General features: G+C 50.7%; 1 protein-coding gene across 2 annotated transcripts in view; it reads left to right on the top strand.

Annotated features, from left to right (window-relative positions):
• ZFHX3 (zinc finger homeobox 3) overlaps positions 1 to 22,384 on the top strand; it is a 504,841-nt gene that overhangs the window by 457,903 nt on the left and 24,554 nt on the right. For both annotated transcript variants that reach the window (XM_042821262.1, XM_042821263.1), the window contains one exon: positions 15,804 to 15,911. In XM_042821262.1, coding sequence (XP_042677196.1) covers positions 15,804 to 15,911 — 108 coding nt within the window. The remainder of the gene's footprint in view (positions 1 to 15,803; positions 15,912 to 22,384) is intronic.

Below are 22,384 nucleotides of genomic sequence, written 5' to 3' on the forward strand. Positions count from 1 at the left end.
GAGAGCAGCAGGGGGGTGAGGAGTAGTTGCTGCTGGGATAAGAAGAGGCAGGGAGAGAGGAGGCGAATGTATCCATGATGCTATTATCTTTGTGGCGTAGAGAAGCATGTTTGAAGCAATCAGCATGAATTTCTTAATTGCTTCACTTTCTTCTGCTCTCCTCGTGGGACAGATTGTACAAATGCAAGGGCTGCCAGGACCCTCGCGTTGGCGCTCTGTCCCTGTGCACACACTATTTTTAACTAGCGCTTTGTTTTGCAGAGATGCACAAAGCTGCTGCTTTTTTTTCTCTCAAGGATGCTAATAAACAGCAGAGGCAGTGAGTGCCTCCATCTGCCTGATGGTGACTTGGCTATCCCAGCCCACAGTTCATTTCTCCTCCTTGCATTTGCATTTCTTTTTCCACTTTCCCTTCCTTCCTTTTAGCTTTGGTTCTCTCCCTCTCAGTTTCTTTTCGTGTTTATCCCTTAGCTATCTAAATGTCTCTTTTCTTTCCTTCTGTCCCAGCCTAACAAAAATCCTGTTTTCCTTCCTCTGCTCAGATGTGTGCCTTCCTCTTTTAGCTTCCAGCACACCTCTCATGAGGATGTAAAATCCAAGAACCAGATCTTTGAGATTTCAAAATAAAATAAAAGTAAACTCTGCTTTAAAAACACTTTAGCAGGAAAGCCAGGCTAATTGTAAATCAATGAGTCTTAAAATGCAGCATTGATCTCCAGTTAGAAGTTTGAAGGGGAAAGCAGTAATTACTGTGCTGAAGGTAGGTTTTTTTTTTCTCTTAGTAAGTTCTGGGCAGAAGGAAGGCTCATTAGGGCAGCACTTCGGAATCTGAGTAATTAGTTTAAAAAGTACTTTTGTGGTGTTATTCCCAGGGCTGGAAATTATCGGAGTCTTCACAGATTTATAGTTCAGCTCTGATAAGGTTTGATTTATTACCGTGTTTGGCATGGAAGATCCTGCAGAGCCACCTGGGTGAGGAGGGAGCAGCGTGGCCGGGGAGGGCTGTTGCTCACTGGGGCTGCAGGGCCAACTTGGCTCTGCCCTGGCAGCTGCCGTGGGCCCACGTGTCACACTCTGACCTGCTGTGCTGCTCCAGGACAGCGTGGCGAGATGGTGGTGGGATGGCAGGAGGCAGGTGGCAGAATGACATTCACTATGGGCTGTGGTGAGCAGCTCCAGAACACCTGCATACATACAGTTCTCTGCTTAGGTTCGTCTTTCCATGGTGACGATTGTTTTTTCATTTCAACACCTGTGTGCAGTTGTTGCATATAAGAGATGATTTTGAAGTCTGAATTAACTTGCTATAAAAGCAGCTGGGGCGAGAGGTGGTCTTTTGGGCTGGGCTCGCAGGCACTGCCCCACACCTCAGGTCCTGGAGGTGCAGCATGGACAAAGATGTCTCATCTCGCTGCTCATCAGCCCCCTGTCGCGATCCCCAGGGTGCCGCCTGAGCATGGCTGGATGCAGAGCCCCTCAGTCATGAGCTGTCACCCAGCGGTGCTCAGAGCATGCCTGCAAGGGGCTGGGAAGTGACAGAGTGCTGAGAACCACAGGGTGAGGAAAGAGCTGCAAGTTCACCTGCTGCCACGAGAGTGTCCGTGTAAACTCTGGTGGTGAGAAGGCAGTTCATACTAAAGCTTGTATGCTTATGTTTTTTTCAAACTCTTCTGTTAGATTTAGCAGTTATATCTTGTGATACTAACTTTAATTATCTGATCTCGTTTGTGAGTACTGCTGAAATCCTGGCCACAGCAACATTCTGGGACACTGATTTCCACAGCCTAATTACCAAGTCTAATTCTACAGGGAAAATGTGCTCGTTTCACCTGTGAGGTCCTGGAGATGCTCTAACTGCTGGGTTTCCTGCATGTATGGAGCTGCATAGGCAGACCCAAGGTCAGCAGTGAAGAGGGGGATGAAGGCCAGGAGTGCTGGGCAGCCTGCTGACATTTCCAGCTTGATCTGGCTGCTGGAACGTTTACCAGACGTACTGCTGTAGTGCAAACGCCTACTCCAAAGGAAAACAGAGCCTCCTGCATTGAGACAGTTGATGTGGCACATCTTCGAGCCCGCTGTTATCTCCTTTGGCAGCGAGCCCACGTCTGAGAGCAGCATCAGCCTCCTGGGCTGCAGGATCTCATCACGTGCTGGGGCATACAAGATGACCCCTGGCTGTCTCGTCATGTCAGCTAGAAATTCAGCAGCCAGATGCTGAAAGTAGCTAAGATCATTACAAAGCATGGCCACCCACAGGCAGAGGGAAATAAACCCGAGCAGGATGGTATGTGAGATCTTTTTGAATTTGTTCCGCTCTTGAAATCTGGTAGGCCAAGAGGCCTGGGAAGATGGAGAGCACAAAGTCTCTGTAAGTGAGAGCAGAGGCTCTTACAGGAACGTAATTTGGTTCATGTCAAATTAACTGAAGTCCCTTCTTGCTCTGGGAGAAATGGGTCTGAAAATCTCACTTGGTGTTCTTCAGACTGCTACCCATTTTATGTTCTTTTACCAAATTGTCCCTTTGTCACCTTTCTCAGGAGAGCAGAACCAATCTCTTCAGTTTCTGGGTGGGGAAGGTTTCGGTCTAGTGTTCTTCATCTGCTTTTGTTGCCCTAGAGATGATGTGGGGAGGTGCTGTATGATCCTGTGTTGCAGGTAGTGCACCAGCACTGCCAATGTCATCATGTTCTCCGTCTGTTCACTAGCATCGGATGCCGCTAATTTTTGGACTTCAGTAGAGTAGAGCTGCTTCTAAAGTCTTAGAGGATTTAAGGACTCTTGAGCCTAAGCAGAGCGGCTTATGGACAGTCTTTGTTATCAGAGCCTTTTCAGGTCTTTGGTAAATGGGTGAACATTCACTGCTCTGAATTCCTGATGTACTTCAGCTGTTTTGGATCATTCCGTTCAGATTCACGTTCAGTGCGGAAAATACGAGACGACTGAGTGAGTCTCTTATAGCCAGTTGTTCAGGATTAGCTATAGCCAAGAGGATTCCCTAGAGTTTGACCTTGGTTAATGCTCTTTGTCAGAACTCCGTTTGTGCTCCGCAGTCTTGTAGGGCTTGTACACTGGAGCTGAGGCTGCCAAACAGCACTGTGGCAGGCACCAGTTCAGGTGCTGGGATCTGTAGATCCATGTGACAAGGCTTTGTGAGGATACTAAGACCCCATCTTCGCTCTGGAAGGTGGAATGGGGCAGAAACACTGAGAGCTTATTGTTCTTCGGCAAACCATGGTAATTTGAGGAACTGACCCTGTAATTAAAACTGGGCTGTGTGCAGGGACGCTTTCTGGCATGGCTCTTGAACCCCTGCGTGTCTTCTGGGAATGGGCTCATGCTCCTACCCATCTCTCCAATGTGATAAATTAGGTCAGTTGCACAGGTCTGATTTCTTAATCTGACACCTTTTGCTGTCCTACTTGCATAACTGGATAAATATTTTTACAGAAATGATTTAGTTTGCAGTGACTGTTATAGATCTGGTTCTGCAGTGAGAGGAAAGGGGAAGGTCTCTGGAGGCAGAAAACCCTAGTGTGGCAGAAAGCCTGCTGGGAAGTCAGCTCAAGAAGAATTAGAAACCCTTTAAATAAATGCTTACTTGACATGACTCTGTCTTCCACAGTCTAACAAGCAGGGAAGCGAATGGCAGCCGCTGGCCAGAAATTGATTGCATTAATTGATATGCCAATAAGAGAGCTTGTTACATCCGCCATTGGTTAGGAGGCCGGCTAACAAGTCCCGCTGATCAATGGAACCAATAAAGATTTCATCCATTAATGAGCAACATGGTAATTAATGTTATCCATAAACCAATTAGCCTGGGTAGCTAATGTGCCGGTTAGCACAGTGAGTGGCAGAGCAGTGGGTGTGTGCAGACCGGCCGTCCGGTGCGAGGGGGGCATCACCTCTTCGATGCCGCTGGCGGGATTTAGCGAAACAGATGGCTTCCCCTTGAGAGGAAGAGTTGGGAGCATGGCTGGTGAGATGGGTCTGTCTTCTGGGAAGGGCCACACCTCTCCACATTTACAAGGCAATTTCAGTGATTTTTGCCTTCCCTTTCTTTAACCTCTGTGTGGTGCACATGTGAATCTTTTCCATTTCGAGCGTGTTCTCTGGAGAAGCGCAGGATTACTTAGCTTGTTCTGACGGCAGAGCACAGTGTTTGTGTACCTCCTCTGTTTCATGGGAAAGCTGCGTGTGTGCTCTGCCTGGACCCTGACCCCTTCTGTCTAGCTTTGTGGGAGCTGTTCTGAGCACTGTTGTGTTATACTTTCTCTGCACATTCCATATGAATAATTGCATTCATGCAGAAAGCACAACGTGTATATTGACGGCTGTTGTCTAAAAACACTTGCAGTGGGGCTGCCTTAAGTTGGTAACCACCAGCTGTTAATCTGCATTGCTGCTCTTGTCACCAGCACATGTGGAAGTGACCCGATTTGTGGGAGGGTCCCTGCAGAACAGCAGTGGGTGTGAGCAGGACTGCTGTGTGTTGCTTGGGTCCCCCCTTCCTCCACTGTGAGGGACAGCAGTGCACTGGGAGCGCACATGGCCAGGGCTTATCTGTGAAAGGGCATGAATTGCTGTCGAACAGAGCCCCCTGTGTGGGGTTTTGAGGGCTGCCCTCTGCCTGTGGCACTGTCTTTGACAGCCCGGAGGTTGTGGTTTGGCTTCAGGGTGACAAAACACTTGCGTGCAGGCTGTATGCTGCACGGTGCCTCCCTGTGTACGACCACGACTGTCCCCCAGTGCAGTTAGAGTGGAGCTGCCAGGAGGCCTCCGGGCTGCCATCCCCAGGCAGGCAGTTGCAGTGTGAGGAGCATCTGGGAGGTCTGGGGTTGACGGTGCAGGAGCAGCTCTGGCTCTTGGCAACGTCATTCCCACTATTCCACCATGGAGTTACTTTGCGTTGTTAGATATTGACCCTGGGAGACCCCTTGTGGATTCCCTAATTGAAAATTAATATCAGATCAATGCCATGGGCAATTTGCATATTGATCATAAACAACTTTGAAGGCACCAAGTGTATGTTGGATCAATAGAGCTCTTGAGCAGGCTGCAGTAGGTGAGCATTCCCGCGCTGCTCTGTGGGAGAGGTGAATGCCTGGGGAGGTTGGAATGGGTCTGTGCAGCGGCTGCGACACTGGGGATGGGGAGCTCGTGGCAGGCTGGAGTCGGAGTGGTGTTTGAAGTCAGGACCTGTTTCTGGAGTTCACTTTGAAAGGAGAATTAGAGGAAATGTTTTTGTTTGTTGATTTTAAACCTACCAAGTGAAGCCCCGAGGCACAGCAGCATCACGCAGTAATGGCGAAGCTGCTGTGCCTCCTGGCACCTGGACCTGGGAGACGTCACAGCCCATGCTCAGCTTCATCACTCCTCCTGCGACGTACTGCCTGCTGCATTTACCCTAAATAGAGGCCTCCAAAGCAGCGCTTTGTTTTTTCTAGGGACAGAAATGATCTCATCAGTGATTGTTCTGGCTTTTTTCTCCTATGTTTGCTTTTTGATGGCAATGGATTGATTCCCGCTCTGACTGAAATAGGGTATTTCTGAACACTGTTGGGTTGATGAGATCAAATCTTTCACATCAAATTCCATTAAAAAACAAAACCAAAAGCTTCATCTGGAAATACATCAAGTGCCCCTGGAAGCCTTCCTTTAAAGAAGGATGTGCGTGGGCAGTAGAAGCAAAGCGTAAGGATTCATTGCTTCATTCGACCACTCCCGATGAAGCAGGACAGTCACAGATCTCATGATAAAGCTGCATTTGCCTTGGCCATAGAAACAGGAGCTCCATGTGGCCTGGGAGCAGAAAGATGGGTTGGGTTGGGAACCTGCCTCCAAAGTTGCTGCTTGTTTCCAGAGCTTTGCCGGCCGCTTTGCACAGCCGGCGGTTCCAGGAAGTCGCTGTGCATCTGATTACTGCATTACAGAGCTTTCATTGACTCGGCTGCGCTGTGCTGATGAACTGAGACTGGGGACAAGAGCTCATAATTGAAAGAAATAAATTCTTATCACAGGCCTCTGCTGGAGCCACCACCTGTACGTGCGCCTTCGTCCAGGTTCCAGGAACATTTTGAATCCCTGGAGCACCTGGTGCTCCCTCGTTACTGTTCCCAGAGAGCCGAGCTCAGGGATGGCAGGGGTGAGGAGCGTCCCGGGGTGGCGGAAGCACTCCTTCCTCCCAGCCGCAGTGGGCACTGCTCTGCAGGCTGGGCTGCTTGTGAGCTGCAAGCACCTTCAGGGCCTCCGTGGGGGCATTCCCAAGCTCTTCCCTTTCACTTCCAAGGTAAAACAGCCACATAACAGCCCGTCTTGTCTTAGATTTGATGGTGAGTTGAAATCCTTCCCTGCTGTATGAAAGAGGATATGGGAATAGAGAATGTGTTTCACTTGCCACAAAAATATTAAGGGTGAATATGTAGTTTCTTGTATATACATGCATAAATTGAAAAAATTCAGGGGTTTGCTGGGGCTCTGCTTGGATGCAGCTTGCTGGCCTCTCTGCAGAGACACAGCTGGCACCCCTCCCTCCCTGCTGCAGATAAGCTGTGTTAGGATTTCCAAGGCTGTTAGCAGCCCCTGTAATTTTGCACATTCCTCTGGGCTGTGGATCAGGCTGCTGCTGTTAATGCAGTACTGGTGGTATGGAGGTGAATGGAAAGGCTTCACTTGACACCCCGTGACCTCCCCGTACAGCTGAATACTGGAGAGCCTGGGCCGAGATTGCAGTCGCTTTCAATTACTCAAAGCCAGGAGAGGTGGAGAAAAAGGGACTGCTGGCTGCAGGAAGCTGAAATCTTCTTCTGCTGAAAGCTTATTAGTAAGAGTGGAAAAGCAATCAATGACATTCTGTTTGTGTTAGTAACCCAGACCTGGGGAAGGGGCAGCTCAGCCTTCGGACGTGGTCATCTCTGCTGCAGTGTGACGTGGTGTTCCTCAAGTGTGTCCTCACAGGCAGCTCCAGGGCTGTGTAACTGCATGCCGTGAGCATCTCTGCCATCTTCTGTGTCACAAGGTGTGTAGTGTGCCTAGTTTTCTCTCTTTTTTGCACCAATCCAAATGGTTTGGTCCGGCTTCATGGGAAGCTGTCAACATGACAGCAAGGTCAGGAGTCACCAGAAATACACTGGGATTGTGCTGAGCGTAGCCAGTGCGTGCAAGAGAGAAGAATACAGTGAATTATGGTACGGGTCACAAGAGCAGCTCTCTGTTCTGGGCTTCTTGTGGGGGGGGCGGCCTGCCGGACCCACGTGGACACACACACATATCAGGACACAGATACTTCCCTCTGCCAGCACGCTCTGTTGGCTGCGGTTCCTGTTGGCTGTCTGCAGTCACTGGCACAGCCAGGAGTGGCTGAGGAGGGCCAGGCCTGACCCGAGGCCCGCAGCGCCCTTGCTTTGGCCACAGCCCCGCTCCCAGAGCACTGCTCTGCCCTTCCCTGCCTGCTGCCCTTTCTGGCCTTCTCCTGCCCCAACAGCTCTGTGTGGGGATTATTTTCTCCCAGATGAAAGCATGGATGTTCCGTGGTTGTATTTGCATGTGCTGTGCCGCCATTACTGAAGTGTCGGGTCCTCAAACACTGCCACTGTTTGTCTTTTTGGCACCTCTGAGGGACAGACAAATGCTGTTTCCATTTTAGAGCTGAGGAGCTGGGCTTTACTTGTTTCCTGGGGCCAGGGTCCATCCCTGGATGGTGTCACACTCTGATGTCGATCTCTTGGCTGAGATGAAGCAGAACCCGGCTGAATGTCTCACCTTGCTTCATCGCACTCCACCTGCAAATCCTGTCCATGAGCCTTTCCTGCAGGCAGTTCATGAAGAAAAATGCAAGACTGAATCATAGAATCATAGAGACTGATCCTCTTTTGATCCAGAAGGACCCCATATTCACACAATTCATGGCATTTGCGACTGTCTGTGTCCAGTAGCATTAGTCCCTGGAAATTAGCTCCTGAAGCTGGGTTCCATGACACAGCCACAACTGCTGTGAATGAGGGCGGCACCGCCGGAGTTTCACGCCTTTGACGCAGGCTGTCTCCACTGCGTTCCACGTCGCTGGTTCTGCAGGCCATCTCCAGAGCGACCGCAGTGAGCCCATGGGTGTGAGATGAATTTCTCTGAGCATACGGCCTCGTCTCGAGCGTGAGGAAGAACAACGTGGATGTTGTATGTGGTAGCAAGGATGGCTTTTTTATTATTAAAAATCTGAGAGCCCAGCAAGCCTGCAGCAGTTGTGAAGCGTCAGCATCATGTCGTTGTGTCTGTGCAGCGCGGCGCCTTGCCGGCACACGGGTGCTGAGGAGCAATGCTGTGGGGAGGCAGGGCCGGCTGATGGGAGCAGCCCAGTGCTGGTGGCCCTGTGCTGGTGGGGGGTCGGCAGTGGGCAGTGCCAGCCAGGGACGTGGTCCCTTCGTTTCCAAAGATGCACTGGGCTCTGCACCCCCCTGTCCTCAAACCCCTTCTGCTGCCGTCCTGCCTCGTCACCCCACCGCTGCCCCACCTGCTCCCAGCTCGCCCTCCCCACTGTCCCTTCCCTTTGTTCCCTGGCCCTCCTCCCGCCTGCCTCCATCTCAGAGGCCGAGCTGCCCTTCCTGCAGACCTGGAGCTGGAGATGTGTTTTCTTTTGTTTTGCTGTTTGATCTGTGTTTGTGTATTTGCATGAGTCTCCTTTCCAGTTGATTCCGATTTGGAGCTAGGTTAAACTGCAGAATGCTGTTTAAAAGAAAAAAAGAGAGGAACTTGTCAAGATGAATTTGTTAGATCACATTTAAAATGAAATAGAATTCAAGGTAGTTTTTGTCCAAAGGAGTGGGGGGTGCTGGAAAGCCGTCAAGCGGCAGGAGAAAGCCCCTCCTTTGTTGTCCTCCTGACATTGAAGTGTAATTTTTCATGGTTATTTGGACTGGAAAATGGGGGGAAAGGGAGAGATGGGCTTGCGATTATTTCCCATAAATGACAACACAATCACATCACGCTCCACTACAAACATGCTCAAGGAATTTGCCATTTTTTTACATTTCATGTGTGAAAATAGCAGCAACCTTTCTAGTTTTGCTGAAATTAAAGGGGGCAAATCCCTGTTGGGCTCCACTGACTTAAAATCCAGCCTGGTTTACAGAAACACCCAGACAACCCTGTTCTCATGCACAGAGTGAAGTCGGTGCTGGCTGAGCAGCGGGTTCGTGCTTTCAGTCTCTGCACGTGGAGCTGAGCGCACGTCTTCCAGAGGTGCTCTGTGCTGGTCACTGTGCTGCCAGACCTGTGGGGAGAGCTGGGAGCGCACCTGGCAGCACAGCACCGTGCCCCAGCCCCAGGTCAGCCATTCCTTGCTGGATAAACACAGCCCCTGGGCTGCAGGGGGGTGGGAGCAACTCGTGCTCTGCTCCCATCAGGAAGCTGACCTTGTTTGTGCAGAGCTGTTTTCCCAGGCGATGTTTACTGCAGGACCGTGCTTACCCGCTTTGCCCGGCAGATGAAGAGTTCCAGAGCAGTCGGGGCCTTTCCTGAGCTCATCCCCTGCCTGTCAGATCCAGGTTCCCTTGCACTCCCACACGCACACACTGACCACAGTAATGGCACTGCAGGAGTGGATTATTCTCTTCCTTACCGCTGCTACATCTTGTTGCCAAAATTACAAAGCAAAGGGTTGTGGGGCTTTTTCAACCCTCCCCGCTGCATGCTGACTGTGGGCACCGCAAGCCCACGGAGTGCTCGGAAGCGAGGCCTCTGGCGGAGCTGGTAAATCAGATAAAGAGCCTGAATGCAAAATAGTAACCATATTAGTAAAAGCATTTGTACTTAAGGAGATGTCAGCATCTGGCTGAAGATCTTCTATTTCTTTTGAGTGAGGAGCTTGTTCTGGAGATACTCAGTGATACAGATGCTATTGTATTGGCCGAAAATTCTGAACTTTTCAATCGGAGCAGGAAATGAAGGAACAGAAGCCATAAGTTTGCGAACTTATGTTGTTGCGAACTTGTTGTTTTGTTTTTTGCTGCCGAACTTCTTGTTTTGCTCACCTGAACATTTGTCCTTATCAGTAACTGCACAGGAGCCAGCTGAGCTTTCCTCCTTGAAAATATGGGATATGGGGATGACTCTGCCAGCCTGGGACACGTTCATAGGTGGCCTTTTCCTTTTCGTCATGAAAGCAGCATAGGTGCAGTCTGACCGTGCTCTCAAACAGGGCCTCTCAAACAGGGAAGTGCTGTTAATCCAGGGTATGCATGTAGGATTATTACTGTTTTCCTGCTGCCCCATGTCAGGTGCTGGGACTCACCTACCAGCTTCTTACATCAGGGCCAGATCTCCGTGGTGTTCTTCTCTTGATCTGTACCTTGTGCTTTCACTGCTTGGCGTTCTGCTGTCTGTTTCAGGAAGTAAACAAGTTTCTGTAGAACGATGCAGTTAGGAGATAGTATAGAATGTATTAGAATATATACGTATGCACCTTGCAGATGAGCCCCAGACAAGTTGATCACAGTGAGAAATATGGGAGAGCAGAAAAATAATTCCATGTGAATGGATTGTCTCATCCTCACATGAAACAGTCTGCAAGTTAGGAAGAGGAGAGATTTTTTGGGGGGGCAGGTTACTTGGTTACAAAGAAGTGGCCTAATTGTTCTCGGGGTGATGCTCTGTGACCTAACCTGCGCCGTTTCATCTTTCTTTCACAAAACCACTCTGAGGCAGTAGGCATTCAGAGGCAGAGGGGCTCACCATCTCCAAGTTGCCACCTCAGGCCACCAGCAGCTTCCACATCCACCCACCTGCAGCAGTGCGCGCCTAACAAGTCCCAGCACAGTGGGTTTGCAGAAACAATGGGAGAGAAACAGAAGGCAGGATGCTCCATTCCCCTGTATGCGTGGGCGTCCCCCATGCAGGAGCAGTGCCAAGGCCGTGGGATTGCAGCAGTACCCAAGTTCAGAAGCTCACTGCCTTTTGGGTCACCCAGTGGGAGCGGAGATGGCCGCGTGTGCTGTGGCTGCGGTGGGTCTCACGTGGCGTGGAGCAGCGTGCAGCACGGCCGATAGCTGGCACCGATTTCCCTGTAAGCAGGGAGCTGCTGCCTGTCTCGCATGGTGCCGGGACAGCCAGTTGGCCAGGCTCTGGGCAGCGTGTCCTGCTGGCTCAGCTCAGCTTCCTGCCACGCTCTGTGTGTGCTCTCTGCCCCCGGCGCACAGGCGTGGGTTAGGTGGGTTCAGGTGAAGCCCTGCTGGGGTGTTCTCCCCTCCCCATGCAGCCGGCTGTGCGTGGCCCTGCTGTCAGCGCTCCCTGCAGCACTGGCTTAAAAGTCAGCCGGGTCTCCGTGCTGCCTGTCTGCGGGGTTTTTTGGCTACTTACCCTGAAATGGGGGAGCATCAGTGATTCTTTTTGTTTCAAAGGAAAGACCCTGTGTACAATTAAAACTTGTTTCTGGTAAACCTCATTCCAGGAAAGATGAGCTTTTAACAAAAGGCTTTTGACAGCTGCAGGGTATTTCATTTTTTTAATGCCGAATGAAAAATCAATACATTTTTCTAGGTTATACATATTCAGAACAGGCTTGATATTTCCATTATAATGGAAAATGGGTGTCTGCACATCTCGCCTGTCAGAGCTGCACCACCGCATTTTCCAAGCCACTGCTAAATATTTCAAACCTGATTTGATTGTGGTTCATGACAGCTAATGTTTCTCAGCTCTTGAGCCTGCCGGAGGGTGGGGAGGCAAATGCGTGCCCTTTCTCTCCCGTCGCTGCAATTCCACCACCCCTGAAATGCCCCTTACCCCCTCAGATATGGGATCTGGGTTTGTTAAGGAAAATACAGCAGGGAGGAGGGGGAGGTCTTGGCTGCTCAGCATGGTCTGAATCCAGTCGTCATTTGCTGAGTTCTCCACACCCACGAACTTCATCGGCTCGGAGGGGGGTGGAAGTGCTGTGTGCGGGGACTCGGGCGCGTTTTCAGTGCGTAACTGAGCTCAGAGACTCCGACATCTGCAGATGTCAGGAGATGCCCATGATTTTCCAGACTCCTCTCCCCCTCTTCTTCACCCTCCCTCCCTCCCATAGTGACTGCTTTAATTTTAAATTAAAAGGAAATGCCACTGTCTAAAATGATTTATTCACGAAGGAAGAAAAGACTTTTCCTAGGAATTTGCATGGGGCGGTTCTGTATGATGGAGGAACAGACTCCTCAGCCCTCTGCCTGCCCACAGTTACAGCTGCGCACTCTTGTTGTTGACCTGATGCCCTAGGGCTGGAAAATTCCTTTAAGAATTTATTAACGCAACGTCACGTGCCTCGTGGGCGACACTCTGGCATGGGGACCCGTGGGCAGGCTGTAGCATTTGTGTTTCAATGGGACGTGATCCCCCTCATGCAGATCCCGTAGCAACAGCTTTTGACTTGCTCTGGCGAGCTTCTCGCAGATGAAGTCCACTTACCCTTCACAGACCCATAAACCATGCTTAGCTGGGAAGCTGAGGGTACCAGTCTGGCTCCTACATTCTCTGTGTGTGAGGCCAAGCAGCATCTCTGCCTGTCCGGAGCCCCCAGTGCCTCCTGTGAAACATCTTTTGTGAAGGACTTCCATGCCTCTGTGTTCAGTGTCTGCCCTTGACCTGCAGACACTCCAGTATACAGCTGAGATACTGCGGGGTCATCACACCCCCTGGATGTCAGTCCTGACTGGGGCACTTCTCAAGATGAACAACTTTGAGTTGAGCACCTAACTGGGAGAGTTTTTATCAATCCCCATAATGAAAATACACTCAAGCTGTAAGGTGAAACAATCCTAACAGGCAGTGTTTGCAGCCTCAAAGAATCGTTGTTATTTGGAAATAAATTTCCCATATCTTACTGACCATTTGGCCTTCAGGAGTTGACCATGAGGTGTTCTTCCTACTCCTGTCTTGGCTGTCAGGCTTTAGGTAAAGGCAAAAGTCACTCTGAGAGTACAGCATGGGAGCAGCATGCCATTGGGATTTGTAGACAATTAAGATGGAAGAAAACTGGAGCTTAACAACTCCATGATGCATGTGCAATGGATCAAGTAGAAAATTGGACCTTTCCTCACCAGATGTGCTACTGGCATTGTTCTGTCTGAAAGATGCCCCAAAGAAATGCAAGAGCGCAGGTGGTTGGGTGCCATTGGCCAACTGAGGGCTGGCGTGGCAGAGGATGTGCCCCCAGCCATCCCTGGAGTCAGTTTTACGCACCAATGGCTGCAGGACAAGTTGGGTTGAGCACAGCAAGCAAAGTTGAATCCAGCCATCCAAAAATCTGTTGGAAGAGCATCACGAGGCAGCTGGAGTTAATGCTTCCCTGCCCCACATCCTCGTGCAGGCGGCAGTAGCACAAGAACCTTCAGCTGCAAGAGCCCCCAGGAGCAGCGGCACGGCTGCAGCGCAGCCCCAGAGCAGCACTGGGGCGGCCACAGACAGCCTGAACTCATAGCCAAGCAGCAGCAGTGCGCGGAGCTTCTGCTGCTGACCTGCAGCCCAGCTGGGCCTCCCGGGGCACATGCATCTTGTGCTCTCTTCCCTTCTCATGCTGCTTTAGAAATTGCTTTTCAGAAAAAAAATTGCACAGAGTTGAGAGAGGAGGAGGAGGTTTTGGAGCATGGGTGTGCTTTTCTGCTGCCTGCCTGTCCAGCACAGGGGTGTTTGAGCCAAGGAAGCAGATTTTATCCTCAGAGAGGAGCTGCTTCCAGGAACAGGGCTCAGCAAGCGCTTGGTACGAGAGTCTGTCTGGTGGCTTTGTTAAGGGCTGCCCAGTGAGACAGGCTGTGCCTTGAATGAGGGGCTGCACGCTGAGCAGGGCAGAAGGAGTTGCCATTTGTAGCCTTGTTTTTTAATCATTTTCTACCTTTATTGGTATTCATAGCTCACATTTTTCCGGTTACTGTCAGCCTGGGCTTTCATCCATTTTAAGGAGCTATTTTTTCCCCTTGTTGATGATGATGATGGTATAAAGACAGATGGTGTAACTGCTTATGAATGTCCTATTTTATTTCCCTCAAACCAGACAGTGCACTTGAAGACGTCTATTATTTCCACATGCTCAGGTTAGAGCCCAGACAGCGTCTGAGCGGGCAGCCAGCAGCCGTCCTGCTGCCATGCCGATGCTGACACCTCCGGGTCGTAGCCGGGAGTGCCGCCGCGCCGGGCACCTTTGTTGTGCCCGCAGCGCCCGCGGGCAGCCGGGGCGGGGAGCTGGGAGCCGCTGGGTGTCCTTAGCGAGGGTTTAACGCGGCAATAGACAACTCTTAATGAAGGGGTTTGATCAGGCCGGCATAAATCTGCTCTTCACGCCAGCTGCCTCTGTTAAATAGACGCTCTCTCACCCTGCACCACAGCCTTTGGAAGGCAGCGAGGGAGTGGGTTTGTGGGGGGAGGGGGACAAGTGGGGGAGAAAAAATGGAGTATTTTCTGAAATGGGAACCCGACTGCTGATGCCACAGCCTTTTCTCCAGCAAACTTGACCACGCGTCTCGCAAGGCAGACCGCTCGTCTCACCTCTGCGTCAGTAGCACGTGGCTTTCTGCAGTAGGCGCTTTCCCCAGAGGTGCCTCTTGCTCTGGGATCTGTTCTCTCGGGATAAGACTCCTGGGATCCCTGCAGTTCTCAAGCATCTTTAGCTTGTAAAAAAAAGTGAAAGAGAGGTGGAGTATAAATCGCAGCGCTTCCTCTGAATATCACTGCGGATCTCTGGATGCTTCTGCAAGTTCCTCCTTGATTTAAGTTGCCACGTTCTCAAAAGGCAGTGCTGAGTATCTGCAGTCTCCTAATATATATATTTTTTAATCCTAGTTTCTTGCGCTGTCATTGTTAGGAGGAGGATGTGTGAAGGGAGATGATTTAACTAGTTAGGTAGTTCAGATAAAGCCTCAGGATAGCCTTGGATTTTCCATGACCATAATGCAAGTTAAAATTATGAACTCTCCTGCCTGAAAGAGGATATAATGGCTTAAAAGTACCCTTTCCTCCCACTGTTGATGTAGCCCCCGTCAATTACGTGGTGGCTGCTGAGCTGCCTGCACTACACATGCATACCCGCGATGCTAGGTGATAATGTGGCTGTTACATCCTGGTGTTGGAGGTCTGGCAGCTACAGCTGTCTCTCTCCCTGTGTCCCGCCTAACGAGGGTGCCTGCACATGGCGCGGCGCTCAGCCATGGCGATGTGCCCCGTGCAGCCGCGGCCACCGCACTCCGCCGCTTTTGTTCATGGTTGGGCAGTGCCATTTCATGTTTTTCCTTCGTGCTTTTGCACTGCTGCTGCCTGTGTGCTCGAGCTTTTCCCGTGGCCGGGATGAAAATAAGGCCCCTCAGCAGCCCCCTCCCATGTCCTGTGTCAGGGCCATGCCCTCTGCCCCCTGCTTTGAGCAGCAGTGAGTTGTGTTGTTCTGAGGTGGTCTGGGGGTCTCAGTGGTCAGGGTCACGCTGTGCAGTGCCGTCCATTCCTAGGAGCTTGAGCTGGGGATGAGGGAAGAGTAGAGGCTGACGGTGCTGAGGGCTCTGATCAGGCCCCAGCACTTCTCTGATCTATGGCATGGTTGAATAGACCCTTCTCGTTCCAGGCAATCGTTTTCTGCTTGTTACACTGCAGGGGCTGTAAGTGGCAGTCACAGGCCAGATTCACTTCCTCCCCTCAGTATCTTCCATAGCCTTTCTTTACCAGCTAGTAGGTGGTCACCGGATAATGCTGGGTGGCATCAACACCCAGCGGTTGCGCTCTGTTCCTCAGTGGCAGTTATTTGATCTTCTGACTTGACTTTCATTTTTATGTTATTCTTTCTGCTTCTTGTTTTTCAGACGAAGCCACTGAAGATGCAGAAGGGCCCAATGAAACAGCTGTTGATGCTGAAGAGCCTGCCAAGGAGCAAGAGAGTGCAGGGGACAAGGACCAGAGCAAATGGACAGGTGGGTTTTGGTCCCTCTTTATCTTTCAATCTGAGAAAGGAAAGCGGGGAGTTGCAGAACACTACTCTGCAAAATTCTTTCCTTAAACAGCCATGCTGCACAGTGTGATGTAGGCGCTGTGAAGTCTTCGGGTGTAGCTTTGCAACAGGCTCACGTAGTCCAAGCTGTGGTCACTCATGCATTCCCTGCCAGTCCCATGGCCGCAGGTCAGAGCTCGTCTGTTCTCACGTGGTGCTGGGCCTGACATGGGCAGTGGAAATGTGCAGCTGGGATTGGAGGAGAGGAAAGGGACTGCCCTTGTTGGCAGCTGACAGCGCTTAGGCTGGATTAAGCATATCATGAAACCCCACCCTGTAGTTAAGACTGGAGAGATTGCTAACCTACTTTTCCATTATGGTCTGGTTTTTACCATAACTCTGGTTTTTACACAGAAGAGCAGAGAGGCAGACCCTGTGCTCGTGCTCTGTTAACTGCTTGCTTTCTGCTGGATCTGTGACATCCTGAAACAAACTGTAGGTGTGTAACAATCTTTACGTTGCTGAGTAAGAATCTCAGGTTTCTCTTTGCAAAATCCATGGGTAGATTTCACAGCTTCATTAAGTCTTCACAGGAAAACACACAGTGGAAAATGCAGGTAGGCTGCTGTGTGTGTGTATCTGGACAAACAGCACCCAGGGCCACTGCCAGCCTGAAGCATAAAGCCCCAGCAAGGTTTCTGCATGTGTGTTGTTGAATTTGAGGCCTGCTTTCAAATGCGTAGCAACACTGGCCTTGAACTTGAAAGCAAAAGACGTTCTGAATTCATTTATGTACAGTGGATTTGCTCGATACGTACCACCCTCAGTCTTGCGTTGTTTCTGCTTTCAAGCTCCCTTGAAGAGCGTGGCTGTGTCACTGTGTCCTTGTGGACCCCAGACATGGAAGGGAATAGAAACTGGGTTATGTTAGTCTTGACAAAATAGAGCTGCATTGTCCACCTATGCAGGTTATCAAAATGCAGCAGTGGAAATTGAGATGCAGCCAGGGAAGGATATGGAGATATCTCAGGATATAGGGAGCACCAAGAGGCACTCAAACAATGCCTTGGTGTAAGAAGACTGCAGGGCATGAGCTGGTCTGCAGCTCAACCCTGATGTCAGCAAAACTGAAGAGTGGTCACGTTCTCTGCTTTTATCTTGACTAAATGTGCCAACAGCATGAGAGAGCAGCAGCCCTGCTGGCTGCACTGCACGAAGGCCCGTGGTCCAGCCGCAGGAACAGGTTGCCAAGGGTTCAGTTCAGCCACCTGTGTTCAGGTCTGTGTCCACTGCTTCATCCTTGGGCATTTTGAGGAGGCGACCACCTCAGCTGTCCAACCTGTCAGCTGCTCTCTTGTGAGTCCCAGAAAATGAGAGATGGAGCTGCGGGGGGACAGACATGGTATTTATTTGTAAGCAGAGGAGTGGCTGGGGAACCGCACACCTGCCAGCTTCGTTTGCCCCAGATTTTCCTGGGAATTGACCAAACAACTGTTTGTAAGTACTGACTGGAAGATAATGAGATGAGGAACAGTCGACATGGATTTGTCAAGAACAAATCATGTCAACACGACCCAATTTCCTTCCGTGTGAGGAAGGTCTCATTGCAGGCAGCATCTTGTGTCTTCTCCTTAGAAAGGCTTCTGGTGGTGCTGTTCAGGACGTTCTCAAAATGAAGCTCGACTAATCGTGATGTAGATAAAAATACTATAAGATAGAGATGTATTTCTTCAGCTCTGGAAAGCCTCCCCTGGAGGATCGTGTCTGCTTCAGAGCTCTGGGTGTCAGGAAAGTAGAGCAATTTCAGAAAAGCTGAACAGCACAAATAAAGACTGTGGTCAGTATAATGTCAGCTCTAAGGAGAAAGTGGAATAAAGGAGCTTACCTGACCCAAAAAGAGGGGAGGACAAAATAAGTCTTCTTGTGCATAAAGTGCTTCTGAATGGAAGAAAATAATTTGATCTCTCTATTCAGGATATAGACAACAAGAAATAATGGCCCTAAATGGAAAGGAGGAAGGTTGGGGTTAGATAATAGTAAAAAAAAAAGAGGTCTCCTGATACAGTTGGTGAAACACTGGAGCAGAATTTCTGGGAAGGTACCTCAGAAGTGTTCCCTGGAGGTCAGAAGAGCTGCGGCCACAAGCAGAGCGGCACAGTCTGCCCTGCGCTGGGAGCCCTGCGGAGCGGCTGCGAATGCTGCAGGTCTGTGAAGGCGGGAGGTAGGTGCAGGAATGCAGCAGTGTGCTGGAGGGCAGGCTGCGGGACCTGTCCTCTGTGTGCTGTGCTGCAGTTTGCTCATCACGTTCCTTAGCGATTTACTCACCGTCTGTACCTCGCTTCCTTAACTGCAGACGGCGCGATCATTTTTGTCAGATTTCTAAAAAAAAAGGCCTCGTGTGGCTGCCCGGAGTGAGTCAGGTTTGTGTGTCTTCTTTATGGCACAGCTGTGGCAGGCAGTGCTGGGTCAGCTGTTTGCTGAAAGGAGAAACTTCGCTGCTTTCATTGAAAGTTTGCCAAAATGTTTTCAGCTGCAGAATAAATTTATCGATTCGTTTTTGTACTTATTTTAGAAGAGAATATTCCTAACCAAAAAAATTTTTAAAGTAACGTTTTCCATTAAAGTACACAAGAGGAGGCTCCATCCCCAGCAAGAATTCCTGTTACCTCAGTTAAGTTCTCATACATCTCTTCATCGCTCCTGCAAGGTGTGTACAAGTGCAGCATGGTTTGCTCTCTGCAGGGCACACGCTGCCTCTGTGCATTTGTCACAGGCAGCAGTGCTTCGTGGAAGGCAAAGCTGTTGTGTGACTCCGAGAGCATTCCATGCAGAGGGATGGCTGCAGGGCCCATGTCTGTGCAGACCTGCTTGCTGTCTTTCACGGCAGTGGGATGTGGCAGCTGCTGAGCATAGTGCAGTGCGGCCCTCACTGCCAGAGCTGCCATCCCTTCTGTGCAGGGGTCCTGCCCTCCATCCTGCCCTCCATCCTGCCCTCCATCCTGCCCGCCATCCTGCCCGCCATCCTGCCTTCTGCAGTGCTGCAAAGGGATGCTCTGCCCAGTGTCTGAGCATTAGAGATGAGGTCACTGTGATTAACACACGACTTCTTACAAGCAGAGAGAGAAGAAATGTGGCCATTCCTTGACTCCATTTTTAAGTCAGGATGTAAATGATTACATCCACACACTGATTTCCAGCTGGAGCCTGGACCCCAGCCGTGTAGCTCTGTGTGAAGCTTGCAAGATTTGGAGTATGTTTGCGTGTGTTTTTTAGCTGGAGAGAAGCACTTCAGTATGCGGTGACCCAGCTGTGAAAGAGACTTTCTTAATGCACTGTCAGTCGTGTAGATGTAGAATATCAGATTTTTTTCCCCAAAAAACAAGAAACAAACTCTATTTAAAATATGGATTGAAATGAAATATTTCTGGAGGAGTAGCCTGAAGGGCTTTTATTTTTTTTAATGATTTTTTTTTTTTAAATCCATGATGCTCACCTAACACAGAGCAATTAGTGCAATGGAGCGTCCCTGATTCGAATCCGTGGTAGATTGCTATTAAAGGAGGTATTAATGGGCTGCCGAGAGCTGGGAAATTGTTGCAGAAAAGTGTGTTTATGGAGTATGGTGCTGGCAGGCATGATTTCAATCGGATTTGACATGTTTAACATAAATGTATACTGCACAGCTCCTGCAGTTTATGAATAATTCCTACAGGCCCACTGCCTTTCTAATTACTGAAATTGAAAAAAACAGGTCAGGCACATCCTGACGGAAATCTATTACTGTCCCCCCACCCCCTGCTGCTTTTTTTTCTGTTTTTTTAATATATGGCATTTGTTGAGCACTTAATGGCCAGAATGCTCAGTGGTGCCAGAGCAAAGAAAAGGAGAGAGCTGGCAGGGAGCGGAGCAGGGGGCCGTGATGGAGCATCTCTTGACCCTGGAGTGTGTGTGCAGGAGACTTGCAATGGGATGGGGATGGGGATGGGGATGAGGCGGGAGCTTTGGTGCCATTGTGGCTTTCCAGAGGATTTACAAAGCACGAAAGGTTTCTGGGCACCAGCTCCAGCCAAGGAGGAGCGCTGGGGCAGGACTCGGGGTGCTGGGACTGCCTGGAAGCTGCCTGATGTTCAGAGCTGGGCTGCCCTCAGCTCGCACAGTGCCAGCAGATGCGTTCTGATGTTTCCATGAAGTGAAGGGAGGCGATGGTTCCGTGGAGGCCCTCTCCCCGGCTCCAGCAGGGCTCCGTGTTCCCAGCTGGCCACTGGCCGTGCTGGAGCCAGGAGCACCCCAAGGCCCAGCTGCTGCACTGGGTGTGCGGTGCTCTGCAGGCTGGTGGCTGTGTCAGCCCTCCTGTTCTCAGGCACTTCTGTGCTGTATGCTCCCAGCACGTGGAGTCCATGTTGCCTGCATCTCTGCTGAGCTCGTGCCCTTTCTGGCCGGGAGCTCCCCCATCTGCAGCGCTGCCTGGCACTGCCCATCCCTCCTGTGCTCTTCTCAAGGAGTTGGTAGGAGTACTGTTGTTGATACCATTCCCAAGCTCTGCACATTGATTTCAGTAAATGAGATGATATAGACTCTCATGTAGGTTAGTTGAAATATTTATTCAATTGAATTGGACAGTAATATTCACCCAGATTGATGTCTGGTTCAAGAACCGTATGGAATAGGTAAATATAAAAGATTACGTCTTGTTTCCTCTGTAATGTAAAACAAACAAATGATATCCCATGGTTCTAAACCCATAATCTTAGGTATCATTGCTGGGAGGAAAGGTTTCAGTGCACCACTTTGCAGGCATGGAGCGTTGCTGTGCTCGAGGTGGGGTGAGATTGTGCCAACCAGGTCTTCCCTGGGCCTGGTCAGAATCGTTTTCCTCATGTCTCTGTGTGGCCCTGCCTTGCCCAGCTGGCTTGGACCATTTCTCTCCCCATGCTCTGTCCGCAGGCAGCACCCCGTGGAGCCCCGGCACAGTGCCAATGCTGGGGGGCAGTGGGAGGTCTGTGTGTTGGTGCAGGCGCTGCCACTGTGCCCTGTGCAGTGTCCCGGTGCTTGTGGTGGTGCAGAGCAGCCTCGTGGCACTTGGTTGGGCCTTTTGGGTGCTGTCGTGTGGACGTTTAGTGATAATTCCGTGGTTGGAACACACTGCAGGCTGCAGGTGTGACGCAGCATTAGAAAAACAAATTATCTGACCATCTTCAGAGCCGTATTTTTGAAAGATAGTGATAACGGTCTGGGTACAAAGGTGTGCTTGCAGGTCCTCATGTATTCATATCTGTCTATCACACAGTCGCGTCACTTATCAAATACAGATTTGAAAAAGTACCGCAGAGCAACAGGCGGTGTAGAGTCCTGTTAGCGTGGCTACAAGATCTTATTAGAACGAATGGTACCTTCAGGGAATAGGGAATGTAAACAGACAGCGTTTCAGGAAGAAACATCCAACCATATATTATTAACACGAGAAGTAACAACCAGCAGCACTGTAATGGTGCTCTACACCCAGGTGCCATTTCTGGAAGGCCCAGGCCGTGCTCACACAGCTGCTGCGTGGCCGGGGTCTCTTGGTGAAGTTCCTCTCCCACGTCCATTCATGCCGTGCTGTTGGCTGGCACTGAGTGAGCGGCTCGCTGCAGCCCCACGCGTGGTGGTGCGGGGTGGCCTGGCCCTGCACACACAGGGGGCGAGGGCTGTGTGAGCGTGGGGCAGGCAGAGCCATCCTCCCACTCCTCAGCATTTCCAGAGGAAAGCAAGGGCTGCTGAAGGATGCTGCTGCGTTGGCGGGCAGTCGGCGCAGGGCTGTCGCGGGCGGGCGGCCCCATCCGGCTGTGGGCTCGTGGTGCTGGGGGGAGCTTCAAGGAAACGTCAGGGAGAGCTGAGCAGAGGGAGGCACCGCCAAATAAGGAATTTTATTTTCCATCGTGCGATGAAAACAGCTCCGCAACCCGCTGGAAAACTTTTTCCCAGGCTGACAGCTGAACTTGGTGGGAAGAGACTGGGTGTGGGGGAGGGGTCGTTCCGTTCTCTAAATCAATGGAGATAGCAGAAACCCCACTGTAAATTTCTAGGGCAAGTGGCAAGCTGGTTTACGGAATGCAGGGAGATGAGAACCTCTGGCTTACGGAAAACAGCATGAATTAATAATCATTTAATTGGCTTCTCCATTATGTTGCTGGGTCGGGAGATAGAAGTTTAGATGAAGGGGCTGTCAGCGGTGCGTTAGCTAGAAGAGCTGATGGCAGTAGAGGAGGCAGCTCCTGCCCACCCAGACCAGGAGTCATCTGTTTCTTGGGACACAGCTGGCAGAAGGAAGGACCTGCACTCGAGGAAGTGTCCCATTCCACCCGGGGAGATTTCCTTTCATCCTCTGAAATGCAGGAGGTGCCAAGGATGTGCGAGAAGGCTCCTCAAGGCCCCAGTAGGGCAGCACCGTCCTGGTGCATGGGGCTTCCAGGTGCA

Source organism: Centrocercus urophasianus, unplaced genomic scaffold, assembly GCF_019232065.1.
Source record: "Centrocercus urophasianus isolate 14NV4802_14NV808 unplaced genomic scaffold, USGS_Curo_1.0 seq_2, whole genome shotgun sequence".
Taxonomy (NCBI): Eukaryota; Metazoa; Chordata; class Aves; order Galliformes; family Phasianidae; genus Centrocercus; species Centrocercus urophasianus.